This window comes from Ascaphus truei, chromosome 3 (genome assembly GCF_040206685.1).
Source record: "Ascaphus truei isolate aAscTru1 chromosome 3, aAscTru1.hap1, whole genome shotgun sequence".
Lineage (NCBI taxonomy): Eukaryota > Metazoa > Chordata > Amphibia > Anura > Ascaphidae > Ascaphus > Ascaphus truei.
The window spans coordinates 287,945,469-287,961,146 of record NC_134485.1 but is presented as its reverse complement, the minus strand read 5'-3'; the positions used below and the strand labels follow the sequence as shown (position 1 = coordinate 287,961,146).

At 44.7% G+C, this 15,678-nt stretch overlaps 1 protein-coding gene across 9 annotated transcripts in view; it reads left to right on the top strand.

Annotated features, from left to right (window-relative positions):
* LMO7 (LIM domain 7) overlaps positions 1-15,678 on the top strand; it is a 166,452-nt gene that overhangs the window by 49,089 nt on the left and 101,685 nt on the right. For all 9 annotated transcript variants that reach the window (XM_075590977.1, XM_075590978.1, XM_075590980.1 and 6 more), the window contains exons 3-4: positions 9,771-9,841; positions 14,548-14,617. In XM_075590977.1, the coding sequence (XP_075447092.1) occupies positions 9,771-9,841; positions 14,548-14,617 (141 nt within the window). The remainder of the gene's footprint in view (positions 1-9,770; positions 9,842-14,547; positions 14,618-15,678) is intronic.

Sequence of the window (15,678 nt, the reverse complement as noted above, 5' to 3'; positions counted from 1 at the left end):
CGTTCTTGTGCACTAACAGACCCCCTTGTTCTGGCCTACCGGCCAAATAATCTTCCAACGCTTTTACTGGGCACACCGCACTTCCAGGTAAGCCCTTCAACAAGATCCACGCTCCCTTTCCTTTCTGATCCGTTTTAGACCTCCGTACCAGCAACCTCACCAAACCTTCTACTAAACTCACGTCAGCCAGCTGCAAGCCACCCCCTCCCTTCTTGGATACACAAACCAATTCACCTGCTCGCAGAGCTGCAAAAAATGCTAAGATGAATGTGGCCTTAAATAGTACTGCCTCAAAACTGGAAGAGCATACCACGTCTGTGGCCCGCAACAAACCCTCCAAAATTGCCGGCGTCACTGGTCTTCTGCCATCCCTGCTAGTTATCCCTTTTACCAATCCTGCTAGCACCCTCCTTACCACAAAGCTCTTGACACATCATCCCTGCCATTCAGCCTAAGGAAGAATGATATACCCGCCATCCTTCTCCCTATGGATCCGCCAGCTAACCCCCTGTCCCTCAAACTCATCATGTGACCCAGCAAAATGTCTACCTCCGAGATCTTTCCTCCCGCCATCCTTTCCGCCTCCCGAAATTCTCGCCAAGCAGCTACATAAGCACCCCACGTACCCGGGGCGAGTGAAGCCTTGACTAATTCAGTCACACCGCCATCACCAGTTCCCACAAGACTGCTGGGCACCGTTCGCCCTGGGTCTCCGCCCCCGGTGCCAACCTCCGAAACAGCTCCATCTGCAAACGTGATAATGCATCAGCAATGTTGTTCTCCACCCCAGGAACGTGCCTAGCCTTAAATCCTATATTAAGCTGTAAACACCGTAACACGAAATGCCTCAAAAGAACCAACACTGGTGGGGACCGTGAACCAAAATTATTCACAGCCTCCACCACACCCAGGTTGTCGGACCAAAACGTAACCTCCCTGTTAGCAAACTTGTCCCCCCAAAGATGTACAGCCACTAGTAACGGGAAAAGTTCCAAAAATGTCAAATTCCTGATAAGCTGAGTCCCTCGCCAATCCTCTGGCCATTCCTCCGCACACCAAGCTCCATTAAAATATGCACCAAACCCTACTGACCCAGCCGCATCCGTGAATAGCTGCAGATCAGCATTCCGCGCTGGACGCCCCCTCCACAACGTCCACCCATTGTAATTCTCCAAGAATTCGAGCCACACCTCCAAATCCTTCCGGATTTCAGTTGTGACCCGAATGAAGTGGTTGAGACGCTTTACCCCCGCTCTCGCTGCTGACAAGCGCCTGGAAAACACCGTCCCCACGGGCATAATGCAAGCTGCAAACACCAGATGGCCCAGCAAAACCTGAAACTGTCTTAATGAGGCCTTTCTAAGAAGCATGAAATCCTTGATCATACTCTCCAAAACAACTAACTTCTCAGGAGATAACCTATGTTCCCTGTTCACTGAATCAATTGCTATGCCCAGAAAACTGAGAGTGGTTGTGGGTGCCACTGTTTTTTCATTCGCCAAAGGAACCCCAAATTCGCGCGCCATGGCCGAAAATTGAAAAAGCCACCTTGCGCACAAATCAGACCCTTGTGGACCAACGAAAAGGAAATCATCCAAATAATGTATGATCCCTGCTGCCTGCACCCTTTTGCGGACCACCCACTCCAAAAATGTGCTGAATGTTTCAAAATAAAAATAAGACAATGCACAACCCATAGGTAAACAAAGGTCAACAAAATAACGCCCTTCCAACATACAGCCCAATAAATGAAAACAATCTGGATGTACCGGCAAGAGTCTGAAAGCTGACTTAACGTCACCCATCGCCATCAATGCCCCCTGCCCCATCCGTCCCACCAAAGCCGCCGCCTGATCAAAAGTGGCGTAGCTTACCGAGCATAAATCCCTATCCCGTCATTAACTGACGACCCTTTCGGGTAAGACAGATGTTGAATTAACCTGAAAGCCCCCGCCTCCTTTTTCGGAACCACCCCCAACGGTGACACCCTAAGATTTGCCAGGGGCGGGGAAACGAAAGGACCCGCCATTCTGCCCAACTCAATCTCTTTATCAATTTTTTCTTTTGCCACATCCCCATTCAACCTGACCGACTTCAAATTCCTCTCCCCCCGATCCCTCCTGATAATCAAACGGGATCCTGAATCCTTCCCTAAACCCCTCTCGTAATAAGCTAGCTGCCCATCTATTGGGGTATTTTTCCAGCCAGGCGCCATTGCCTCTGCTGAAACTGGCGTTCCCGCCTTCCTGAACAGCTTGCTGTCCTGCTCCCTTGAAACCCTTACTGTCTCTCTTAAAGCACTTTGATTTGGGATGCTGACCCCCACACCCAGCGCAAGTGTGCTGGAATCGACAATTCTCAAATCTGCATTTTGACTCGTTGTAACCCCAACATACACCCGACTGCTTCCCACCTGCACGCCCCCTCCCTGATGTGCGCACCTGAAAATGCTCCCGCCAGACCACTTTGAGGCTATTTGACGCGCGAAAGGACGACCCCCCTCCCCCCGAAATGTGCTCCAAATACAAATCCACATCCTTACAATTCCATGTAACCACACCCTTATTGGCTTCCATACTCTGCCTAAACTCCACATCATAGGTCCACCATCCCATACCCCGTGTTTCTGAAACGCTTTTCTAATCGTATCCTGATACTTAAACAGCGCCGAGCATAACTGTGGATCCCTTTCCCCCGCAACGCCCGCCAAAATCACGAATGCCTGCGACCAATTACTGAACGTGCGTGGAAAAAGACGCTTTTCCACATCCTCCTTCTTAGCCTCCCCCTTCTTTTCGGATTTAGCTACCGCTTCATTGTACCCCGGAAGCAATGACAAAATCTCAACGTAATCACCCGCCCAAATTTTTTCTTTTACTTCCTTTGACAAATGCACGCCTAAGGAACGCGATATAGTCATACATGAGTCCCCATAAGCCGCATCCTGCAGTCTTTTTAAACCGGCCAATGGCCTTCCGAGCCCTGTCTCCTGCCCAGCACCTGAATTCACCACCGGATGCTCACCTAACAAACTAACTACTGCCGCTAAATCAGCTCCTTGTCCCGCCACCTGCACCGGCAATGCTGTGGCCGATGCCAACGCATCTTGAATAACTTTTGGCACTGTGCTAGGGGTACAACCCTCAGTGCTCTCCACACCCAACGACACCTGAGCCACCTCTCCACCCACTGTTCCGCGGTTGCTCCCCCCCGTCAAGCACTGAATCTGACCCCACCTGCCATTCGCTTGACTTGCATGCCCCCACTGCTTGCTTAGTGGATAATAACGTTGTCATCGGCAATAAAGCTAACTGAACGCCCTTAACCACCGCACTAATCATTCTTGCCTCAGCATCGCCCGCTAACCCCAAATCAAACACCTGTGGCCCAGGGGAGCTAACAATGCCCGGCAAAGTAACACCCTTATTTCCCAAACAAGCAACTCTTTTACGCTTACCCTTTGATGCCCCAGTCCCCGGCGGTGATTTGAGCCGCCTGTCGGGACCTGCCCCAAGACCCTTGTCCTCCAAGCCTCTGACAGCAAGTTCAACCCGAGGCCCGGACCGCTTGCGAGCCGTGGACGACGTACCAGCGCCACGAAGCGAGGTCGACCGCGTCCCGGCCGTTCCAGATTTACCTGTAAATGAGGAAGCAAATGTTAATCCCCCAATTGGGCTAACCTTTGTTCCTGAATAAACTGCAAAAGACAAATTATTTTTTTTAAGGACCAATCCTCAACCTTACATTCACCTTCTAGGCTGGGGCCAAACCCCCCAACCGCCTTTTTTTTTTAATTTTTTTTTTATATACACTGACCAACCATCCTTTGCTAGCCTGCCTATCACCAGTAACCGGCGATGGCGAGCATGTCGGCCTCCTCCCAACCCCCTCCTTTTTTTATTTTTTTTGGGGGGGGAGAGGGGAACCCTTAGCCGCCTAATGCTCGCCTCCCTCCAGGCTCATCCCAATAATCCCCCAGCCTTTAACCAAATAGGTTGTGATTTCCAAAACTCCACCATAACATACCCTTCTGCACCACCAACGCTTCTCGTGCTCTGTTACTAGGACCCCCTTCATCACTTGATGATGGCCACGCCTCAGCGCAGGTAGCATGGGAACCGCCCTGTCCTCTCGTGTTTTCACGACTGCCCAAAACTCCTTGGTCACTCCCAGATTTCAGCACTAGTGCACACATCTGCTTCTGAAACCATCCTTCCGCATGGTTGTGCGCCTCTGCCAAAAGCTGCATGGTGCTGACCTGAAAGGACATCGTTACTAGCGCTGTATCTTAGCCAATGGCTCGTCAAACACTGGTTTAATTTCACCACCTAAATCCTGCCAGCAAACTACTCTTGAACTCTTGCCTGGCCGATCTTTCCACGAAAACCAGTTCACTTGAATTAGTCTTAGAACTGCTCTTAGGCTGTAATAACACAAAAATCCCGCATTAATGCTTGTATGCTGAGCACCCTTACACCCCCACCTCCATCTACTTGGTGCCCTAACAGCCAACCAAGCGTTGCTGATTTTTTTCTTTTTTTCTTTCATGGCCAACTAACAGCCCCACCTGACCACATCACACTGTGTAGAGGGGGTGGAAAAGAAAAAAAGGGGGGGGCAATAGCTCCCTGGGGGGGAGGAGGGGGGGTCAATAGCCCCCCCATGCCAGCCAAACCACCAACTGCCCCCCCCCCCCAGCCGTAAGAACAGCCTAGCCCCCAGCCCTCCCGACACCCCCCCCGATCATCCTCAGGAGGCGGAACCACGCATGAGACTCATGACCCGCCTCCGCCCAAACCCAAGCAGGGGAAATCACACTCCTTCCCTTGCCCCACCTCCCCACACACCTCTAGCCCAACCGCACAGCTAAGCGTGGGGTGGGAGAGCCTCTCTTCCCCCCCCGGCCACCCAAGCGGCCATTACGCGGAGGACAGGGGCTCATCGCCGCCAGCCCCCCCGGACCACCCTCGGAAGGCGGCGCCACCCAGGAAAACCTCCGCCTCCGAGCCGTGCGCCTTCCTCCACGCACAAGCCCAGGTAGGAGTCCCTCTCCTCATATCCCGCCTCCTCCCCCCGCCGCTGTTGCTAACCCAAACAGCGCGGCCACTATGAAAGGGGGGAAACACCCGGCATTATTGGGCCCTACCTACCTCATCCCCCCGCCCCCCCCGAGCAACCGTCGCCCCAGTGAAGCCGGTAAAAAACACCCGGGGGGGGGGGGTGGAGGGTCCCCCACCACAGGGGGGGAGGAAGGTCCCTCACCCCGGGGGGGGGGGGGGAGAGGAGTGTGCCGACCAAAAATAATTAAACCTACTAAATGAGGAGAGGAGGAGGAGAGGTCTAAACTGCTCCAACGCCAAGGAACAAGTGACAGTTGCTTGTTCCTTGGCTCTAATTTGAAACCCAACCGCCCCAACTGACTCGCGACCAGCAGACCAGATGGGAGGGGAGGGGGAGCACCCCCCGGTCAATTGCTGTTGCCACCCATACGGGCTAGGCCAGCTCTATAATGTTCATATCTTGCACCTTAAGCAATTCCAGCACATGATTTTAAACACACAAAAATGATGATTTTCGGAATTGCTAGTTTCTGTGGTTAGCATGGTAACCTTTAGATTGCATTGGGCAGCTAATATCTAGAATGGAGGATCTGTCGAAAATGAAAACCGCAATGGAAAGGGCTAAAGCGAGATCTCTAAAAGTAACGGATGCAAACAGATCAGCACAGTGATAACTTTAACGAATGCTGGTGAAAATGACCGGCAAATGCAGCATTATCGGAACATTGCATATCCATTAAAGTCTGTTACTGTTAAAACGGATCCTAAACGTTGTCAAGTTTTAGGTATCGCTATCTAAACAGTGTCTGGGTGTCCCGGTCCCATTTTAGGAAACAATGTTTTTGAGCCTGATCTTAATAGCTTTAGGGAATGAGCCCTTGGAGTTGACATCCAGTAACAACAAGGACTTGAGCTTCTTAGTATGGTCTCTTGCTGTAATCTCTAGATAGCACAAACTTGTTTTGTGTTTGCTTTCTGACCAGATAACCCTGCTTTTGTACCTACAGTCTGTACAGGTCTAGCATTCAAAGAACTGTAGTGTGCAGAAAATCTAGTAAAATAGAAATTCTCTGCTCTGTGCCCTGTGTTCTAGTACCCCTTTGAGATGATAATTCGACGGTAAAATATATGCTTGCGTATGTGGAACAATTATACGAGTGATAGTGTGTGGAGAGATACTAAAAGTAAACTGCTTCATGAAGTCAAGAGCCCATGTGGAACATGATTGGATGAATTAAAATGTACACAGTGGTGTGCTGGACTGCATAAAGGTGCAGAAATGCAGCCGAACTGGTGGACCGCATACTTTCATCTTATTCACACCTTGCAGGCAATATTTGTTCAGGGTGAGGACAACTGGAGATTGAAACCGAAATGATGAATCACATAGTCTGCTGTCGGAGGAAGGGCACATTTTGATATGTCGCAGTAGGCTATAATGCAATGTTTGCATACTTGAGCTTGTTTAATCCTGGAATACTTTTTTTTAGTGCTGACCCGAAGTGCTGTAAATTGCATTAGTTTCTGACCGAGAAAGATAACAAATATAACGTTGCAAAGTATGTGCTTTTGTCGTGTTGGGGAATGGTTGAATGTGTCAAACTGATTCCAGGTAATTTTACCATCGTTTTTCATTACCAGGCTGTGTTTGTGTCCCCAGGCTGACGAGGTTGGGCAGCTCCTCCTTGTCCCTTACCGTCCTTGTTGCTGCGAGTTTTTTCCCCCCACATCTCCTCTGAAGGTGCTGGTGCAACATCGTCTGTATTGGATAGTGACGCAAGTTAAATAGTTTGTCACATACGTATCAATCCATCCTGGGCCCCACCTTCATTTGTTCTCATGCACCCCAAGCACCAGACTTGTGTATTATCGACCAAGTTACTGCTAGTCAATAACTAAATCAACAATGGGCACTGCTTGGAGGGTATACTATTTGGATAATGGGGTGTGTGTGGATATAGATATAGATCGGTCTCTGATCTATATCAGAAGTTACTGTCTGTCAGTCATCACTATTGTGTACAACTTTTTGCTACCCAGTTCTATTACCCAATGCTATGCATTGATGTAAAGTTCTTCATGAGAACTTTTCAGGAAAATTCTCAGACTTTTGAGCACCTAACATTCTGCCCCCAAAATGTAGTCTCCGTTTTGGTCTCCACCCACTTGCATGCGCATTGGCAGGGCAAGGGAAGATCTCTTTAAACCTGAGTTTTGTGATCTCAATGGAGTGCAAATAGTAGCTTTTAAGATTGATTTGGCATACTTCGTTGTAAAATCCTCAATTTGTTTTTGTGGCCCTATAAAATTGGCCATCTTTTCGAAATCTCAGCATTGATTTATAGCTCTGCCCTCATACTACTACAACAATAGAATGTATGCTGTATTCTTTCCTTGGGTATGAGCCAAGAACAGTGTTCCATATCTTTTGGCCTTGATAATTATACTTTTCGGTTGGTTGGTTGGTTGGTTATATCTTCTATACTAAATAAAAATGTGTTGAAATTATTGCTTTGCTTTTTGGAGTTAGACTTGTGAATCTACATTTGAAGATCTCTGAAACCATGAAATATGTAATAACATCTTGTATAGAAGGTGTAACATGTTTGAATCCTTGTTTGATTGCAAAGTCAACATATTACGGAAGTTGGAACTTTATCTTAACTATCATGTTGTGAATGAATACCCCTTTTTAAGGGTCTTTTTGTGTGAAGACTGGCATGTTTGTTGTGAGTTAGGCCGAGTCCATGGTGCGCGGGCGCCGGATCACATGGCCTCGTGCGTGCCTGTCAAACGAGCGATCTGTGGACTACAGATCCTCGCGATGGGGTGGTGGAAGCATGGTAGAGGACGTCACGGAGCTGTTTCGCCCTCATTGGTCGAACCGCTCACGTAACCCGACCATTGCGAGACACAGACAAAAAATGATGTCTTTAAAAAAAACAGCCGTGCCGTCGCTCACGTGCGTGCTCCATCGATGTTCCATAGACTCAATGTGTTTAATCGCGCTGTCGCAAGTACGGTCGCTCTACCCATGGACGTGGCCTTAAATGTAAAAGCATTTGTAATAGTTGAAAGCGTCCAATTTTTAGAAGCTGGCTAGAACAAAGAGCGTTGAGTACATACAGATGTGGCAGGTGTTACATTTCCAATCATATCGCGTCAGCGGGTAAAGCATCCTGTGGTAGCAGGTGCCTACTCCATTCAGTGAGGCTGCGTTTATAGTGACGGCGACAGCGACATTGAGTCAAAAACAAATGCATTGTCGGCACTTATAGTGCACGCGACGGAGCAACAGTGCTACCAAAAATCTGGTAGTCACTGTTGTCTGTTTTTTTTTTTCCGGCTACAGTCTCTCCTTGTGGCCAATCAGAGCTTCTCCATCCCTCTGCCTTCCCTTTTTTTAATGACGTCACTGGCCTTGTAGCCAGCGACGTCACCCAAACTTTAATTGCAACTATCGCGACGGGTGACATGATCGGTCGCGTCGCCGGCACTATAAGCGCAGCCTTATACGGACACTGGGTTGGGGGGGGGGGGTTGGGGGAGAAAAGGGGTGGGGGGGTGGGTCAGGGATTTTAGAGCCAAACTAACATGTCGGTCAGGTAATGTCCAGTACATCTGTGCACAGGAAAATAGTACACTGGATACTCACAGCAAGTCATCCATACCTGCGGTCCCAGTAACAGCCACAGCGTGAAGCACTGCCCATCAATGGGGCTGGGCCCAGTAGTCGCCTTCACGCTGAAGGTGCAGCCGCGCCGTACTGCAAAGTTTTTTACAACTCAATGAAATTGAGTTTAAATCTTGCGACAGAGGCGTGGCCACGCCCCCACCGGCGGTTCACCCAATGAGGGCGAACCAGCCGCGTGACGTGATGGCCACGTCCCCGCAAATCCCCGACCACGCCCCCTCCCGTCGCAAGCTCCCTCTCTCCCCTCAGACCGCAGATCGGGGTTAGCGTTGTGCACGTGCCGGCCCCACCCCCCTCCCCCCCCCCGCCGGGCACGCGTGTCACAGTCATGACTGGGACCGCAGCCTCAAGGTCATTTTGAGATTGCTGTGCAGTAGGAAGCATCTGCAGTATCCTCCCTCTGTGCTACAGCAGATTGCTCGGATAATCAAAGCTGAATTTCAAGTGGCCTTGGCGGTTCATAAAGATTCTAGCCCTTAGTCACACTGAGGTTGGGTACTGTGTGATGGAGAGGAAGTGAATTAGGGGGAAACAATTACATGTATTTAAAATAAACAAGAACAAGGGTGTTCTTTTATTTTTACCATGTCAAAAATAGACTAAGCTCTCATGAGCAGGGCCCTCATTACCTTTAGCATATGTTTGCGCTTGCTTGTCCTTATTTGCATGTCATTCTTTTTATGTAATTTATATCATTCTGTACCCCCACTGTACCACGCTGTGGAATATGTTAGCGCTTTACAAATAAACAATAGTAATTGTTTGGCAGCTGACTTCAATAACTGCACACACAGAAATGTTAACTTTATCAGTGGACCAGCACGAGTTAATTAAGTACCGTGAGGGGGTTTACCACTGTCTTAAACTCCTTCATTTGTTACCTTTTCAGTTGAAATAATTGGCAGTTTTTTTTTTAATGCAATTTGGTGATCAAACAGCCTTTCATAATTTTATATTATTAATTTGATTTTTCAGTCTTACAAACACTTTATTTGTCCCCTTTTTTTATATTTTAGGAAGTCACTGGTAAAACATTTGGCAACAAGGATTTTCGATCTGCCCTTGAAAATGGTCTGCTGTTGAGCGAGTAAGTACTACATTTCACTCCAATAGACAAAGCATAACTTGTGACTTGACTGAATTTGTAATAGACCCACACATACTTTCACAGATTTGAATGTGCAATACATGATTCCATTATTGTTATCCACAGATAAGATTTTTCTTTCTTGGGCGCACTAACTAAAACAAAGCATGGTGACGTTATGATCAGGTAATTCCTGTCTATTGGGTTTTAATTCAGTACAATGTATGCCAAGAGCACTTGTTGTCACATCACATTGGGGGCACTGAATACAACACCATTGCCTCTTGAGAGCCGAGGTTAATGCGAACAACACTGAAATTGTTTAAAGCCGTCAGCTATCTTGTGCTATATACCGTCTGTACGCATGTATTGTCGGTATCCTGAACTATCTTGGCCCAAAAGTCAGCCCAATCCTGGTAATTGCACATAGTATTAAAATCCCTATTTGTTAAACCAAATGAACATATTGGTGATTTTAGCGATCTTGTTTCTGTTGCCAACACAATGAGAAAAAAATCTTTCTTTTCAGAGATTATATTTCTAACGTAGAGAAACTGTATGGTGTAGATATGTTTAGAATTGTAATTATGTACAGAACACATAATCTTTGAGAGCCAGACTGTCAACTCTACTACACAGCAATAGAGTAATAGCTACCTCACAGCATTCTTTTAAAGTAAATCATACCCCGTTTCCACCAAGCCTATATGAAGCACGTAGGAAATATATACCTGAACAAGAACACCCAGCAAGAATGGTGGCAGCATCATAGCCAGTGAGAGTTCAAGCCACACCAAGAGAACTATGCACATCAACAATGCTTTTCATGGTTTACACATTCCTCAAGCAATATTGACTTCAGTTAAACAATTTACGGGCCTGTCATTTCTCACTGAAGTCAGTGTTACTCACTTTTAGCATCATTCTCCCTGAAGCCACAATTTTACCATGGGAATATCATCATATATATGTGTTTGGGCCCAGAACCTCTACGTTTCTTATTTGTGTCTTTGGAAGTCGCAACCTATGAACTTAAACATTCTACAGTGCAGAAAAGGTTAATAAGTGTCATTTGATCTTCGGGAGTTCAGCTTGCAAGTACAGCTCTACCCCCTTATAACGCTGTGCTTGGGGTCCAAAGAATCACATCGCGTTATAAGCAGATCGCGTTAGAAATGATGTACAATTGTTTGCATTGTACAATAAAGTATTTAAGATACCAATAATCGTGTTGTAAAGTATTAATACATACGAAAATTGGGAGCCACGCTTGCATCGCGTTATAAGCGAATTCGCGTTGTAATGGATCGCGTTATAACGGGGTTGAACTGTACTTTGAGGTGTCCTTACAATATATGAAATCTGTCTCTATTTTTAACACAATTTACTTATTAAAAACATCTTTATTAGGTGAACGTAGAAGAAGAGATTTACTCAGTATTCACAGGGTCATAAACACAAATACTTCTATAAAGTCTCAGATTGTGACTTTGTTCTTACATAGTCTGGGCACAAAAATACAATTAGACTTACTTTATAAAAGTAAATATCAGTCTTGTTTTTCAACTTGTGTTTTATTATTTTTCAAGGGAAGGGGGGTACATAAAATAAAAAGGGGAGGGTAGGTGGGGAGGGCATAGGGAAATATCCACAGCGGTCTCCACGCAGGGAGCAAACAGTCACTTATATAAACGCACACTTCCTTTATCATAGCTATACATACAGTTTAGGCAGTTTATTTAGTATAGATAATAGTCATCTCAGGGCTCGTAGTCTAAGTCAAGTTTGGATTTTGCCATATATAGGTCGCCCACGGGTCCCAAGTTGTCAGAAAACTGTTGAATCTGTCGTGAATTAAACTAGTGAGCCTTTCCATAGTCATGACATGATTTATTTTGTGTTTTACTATTGTGATGGGTGGGGAGTCATTCTGTTTCCAGTGTTTTGCTATCATTGCCTTAGCTGCCGACAGGATTTGTATCGCCAAATGATCTACTTTCCTATCTAGGCCCTCTATAGGTTTTAATAGACGCACAGTTTCCATGTCCCAGGTCAGATCCAACCCCAACACCCCTTTTATTAGTCTTCTTATTCTCCCCAAGAAGAGAATAATCTTGGGGCATGACCACCATATATGTTTGAACGTGCCCAATTGTCCACAGTTTCGCCAGCACATAGGGGAGATTAATGGGGAAAAAAGAATGAAGGCGCGTGGTATAATACCACCTGAGAAGAATTTTCAGGTTTGTTTCCCTGACCGCTGAGCATCGGGAGGCTCTAGCTATTCTTTAGTAAATTTCCTCCCAATCTTCGTCTGCTATAGGGTTATCCAAGTCCCTCCCCCAGTCTGAAATATTTTTACTTGTTTGCCCCCTGTACTGACTTATTAAGACCTGATAAAATTGAACAATCGTTCCTTTGTGGTATTCACCTTGCTGATATAGGCTCTCGAAGGTGGTGAGGGGCCTAATCCAAGTCTCTCTTGGTTGTATCGAAGATACATAGTGTCTAAGCTGCATATACTGGAGTATTTGTATGTCTGGGATACCATATTCTTCTTTTGTAAATATCAGTTTTAAAGCTGCAGTTCAAGCTGCCGTTTAAAAAAAAAATATATATATATATTCCCATTCAATATGTGCATCAATACAATCTGCACACTGACAAGTGATTAGCTAAGCTGCAGATCGATCTGTTATCCTGTAATCAATCGCTTGCTCTAGGCCATTTAATTCCGTTATTGCACAGCATTTTCGGCAATGTAGTTCCTGGAATATGATTGACTGGGCAGTTACTAGATGCAATTGGTTCACTGCTAGAGAGAGGGTGGGTCTCAAGAGCCAGCTCCTATCAGAAGGGGAAGGGGGCGTCACTTTGGAAATGCTTCCTACGTTAGAAACATTAAAAAATGTCTTTAAAAATAAAAATAAATAATTTTTAAATGCTACAAGTATTTTCTCATGGTACAGAAATTATTTATTTAAAAAAAAAACCACATGTGGGATATTGCTTTAACTGCAGCTTTGAGTCTCTGAGCATTATCGAATGTGGTGAATTTCATCTGGAATTAAGATATTACATGATGGTGATAAAGAACCCACTTGTAATCTCCCATGTGATTTAATTTTATTTTATTATTTTAATACTCTTATTTTGCCAATGTAGGGAAAATGGACAAACACATTCTGTATTCAATGTATAGTTTAATTGTGCAAATATTCTATATTATATTAGAAATGTAACAAGACCTGTTACATGTCAATACCTTTAAATGAGCATTATAATATGTATTTTAGTGAGCAGGTCAGTTTCAGTTGGCTTTAGACACAATTTGAGTAGTAATTTGAGATCATAAACTAAAAATGTTTTGAATTAAGTGTTTTCTATTGGCAATATTCTCTAGGGTGGCCATTTGTCATCTCAAACAACATAATTCAGTCTGAGCGTCTCGCTTTCCTTCGTCAGTCCTTAGGCTGCGCTTATAGCGACTGACGTCAGGCTGCGGTCGCTGGAAAAATTCAATTGAGATTACTTCCACCGATCGCGACCAAGCCGTCGCTCCGTCGCGTTGCGATTACTATAAGCGCACGCGATGGTGGCAATGCATTTGTTTTGACGCGATGTTGCGTCGCCAGCACTATAAGCACAGCCTTAGGCTGATCATTTTTTAATTTTTTTTTTAAATCTTTGTCAAGAACCTAATTCATCCAGTCTCCAAAGTACATTGCATAGGTGTTCAGGTTTTTGTACTACTGTATGTCCTGTGTATCTTCCTATGCAACGTTATAATTAATAGAATTTTCCAGGCACGAGTCCCTGCCCTGTGGAGCTTACAAACTATTTTTTGGTGCCCGAGGCACAGGGAGATGGTGACTTGCTCAAGGTCACAAGGAGCCGACAGCTGGATTTGAACCAGGTTCCCCTGCTTCAAGCTGTTTTTTTTTTTTTTTTTTTACAGTCCGTGCCTTCACTCACTGAGCCACTCCTCCGGCATAAATGTTTTTTTATTTTTTAATTTCATTATTTACTCCTTTTAACTTGCCTGTTGTGACCCTCGAATAACTGGCCTTCCAGCCTTTCATCTCTCATATTGAAAGCTCTTCTACAGACCGTTCTCCCTTTTTCTGGCTTCTTGTTGAATTCTGTATTAGTAATGATAAAGAATACTTTTGATCACTTCCACATGCCTCACACTGGTCCCCAAACCTGCCTTTCCCCGTAATCGTACTGCATCCAGCGTTTCTACTGCAGCCACTGATTCTGGCCAATGACATGCAAATGAGCAATCGGAGTCACTTATCCATTTTTCCGTGGGTCGTTTTAAACAGTCTGTAGTTTCACACGGCTTTTAAAGTAAAGCCTTTGTTGAAACACATCCAGATTCACAATTCAAGGCCAGCAACCATCCTCAGACGGAGACCTGAAGGTTTGAACCCAGGTTTCGCTTCAAAAGCTATGAAGCCGCATAAACTTTAAGGTAACCACGTTCATGTGGAAAAGTAAAGTAATGCATATACAGTCTGCACTATGACGTTATATAAATGTCTTCTCATTTGTATTTGTATATTTTTATATTTGTTTACTTTTTCAACGCTGTTTTTTGTTATGGTTGTATATTTTGTTTTCCCCTTCTGAGAATTATTCTTTAAGAAATTCTTCTGTCATCCAAGGCATGTAATAATTATTTTCTTTGTTCCTTTCTGTAGCTTGATTAACAAGATCAAGCCTGGAATCATTAAAAAGATCAATCGTCTGTCAACGCCTATTGCTGGCTTGGTAAGTAATTATAGCCGTATTTATTTCCTGGTTAAAAGGGAAGCAGGGCACTACCTAGTCAACATCTGACAGGGATAAACCTTGATTGTCTTGATTGGACTCTTTTATTTAGATATAATATATAATATATTTTAAGACTTGAGACGATTCTCGAACTTATTCTCTGGCAGACTATTTCGAAATCTTCACAACCCATAAATTTATTCGGCTTCTATGTTCATGTTTGCAAACTAAGTGGTTATAGTTAATAATAGACGTAGCAAGATCACTTGGAGAACCACTTTATATAGGATGTTCAGCTAATTAATATGGAAATGTTAAACTCATTGACTGTAGTGAGAGATATGAGATTTGATTGCATAAGTGGTGGTTTTATGAACTCTTAATGTCTCTCTTCATATTAATAGAGCTAATGACTAGGTACCCGCATGTGACATATTGGTATCCTTACCATTTATCTGACTTGTACAAGCAATTGTGCGTACAGTAAATGATCTTAAAATATATGATAAAAAGGAAACCGGAATTGAAGAACAATGTGCTTGGAATGATTGGCTAGCGGGTTTCGATTAAATCTTTACTAAAAGGGGTACTCCAAGTGTATAACCTTTGCTCAGAAGTTTTGATAGGAGAAATATTTCATAGACAAGTAGAAGTAGTTTCAGTAAGAGACCTTAACCCAAGATACAATTTGATTCATGGGTCACTGTTAAAAGTACTGTATGTAATATAAAAAAATGATTTGAATTGAATTGCCTTGTTCTGCTTATACTACTTTGTATATACAGGGGATGGAAATACAGCTCACAAACAAATGAGGTGGTGTATTTGCTACTCTTCGTTTTCCTTTTCATCAATTTGGCCAAATAAGTACTAAGGTTAAAATGTGTATTATGGAGGAAGCCACTTTTCACACTGAAAGCATCACTCTAAAGGCATTAGAACATTTATAAATCCACATTGTGTAAACCTCCTTGCCTGGCTCTTAAGCAGTTTTTATAAGTTGATTATGTACATGGCTTTGCTCAGTCTCTTATACCTTGTCAGGGTGCTGGATCCAT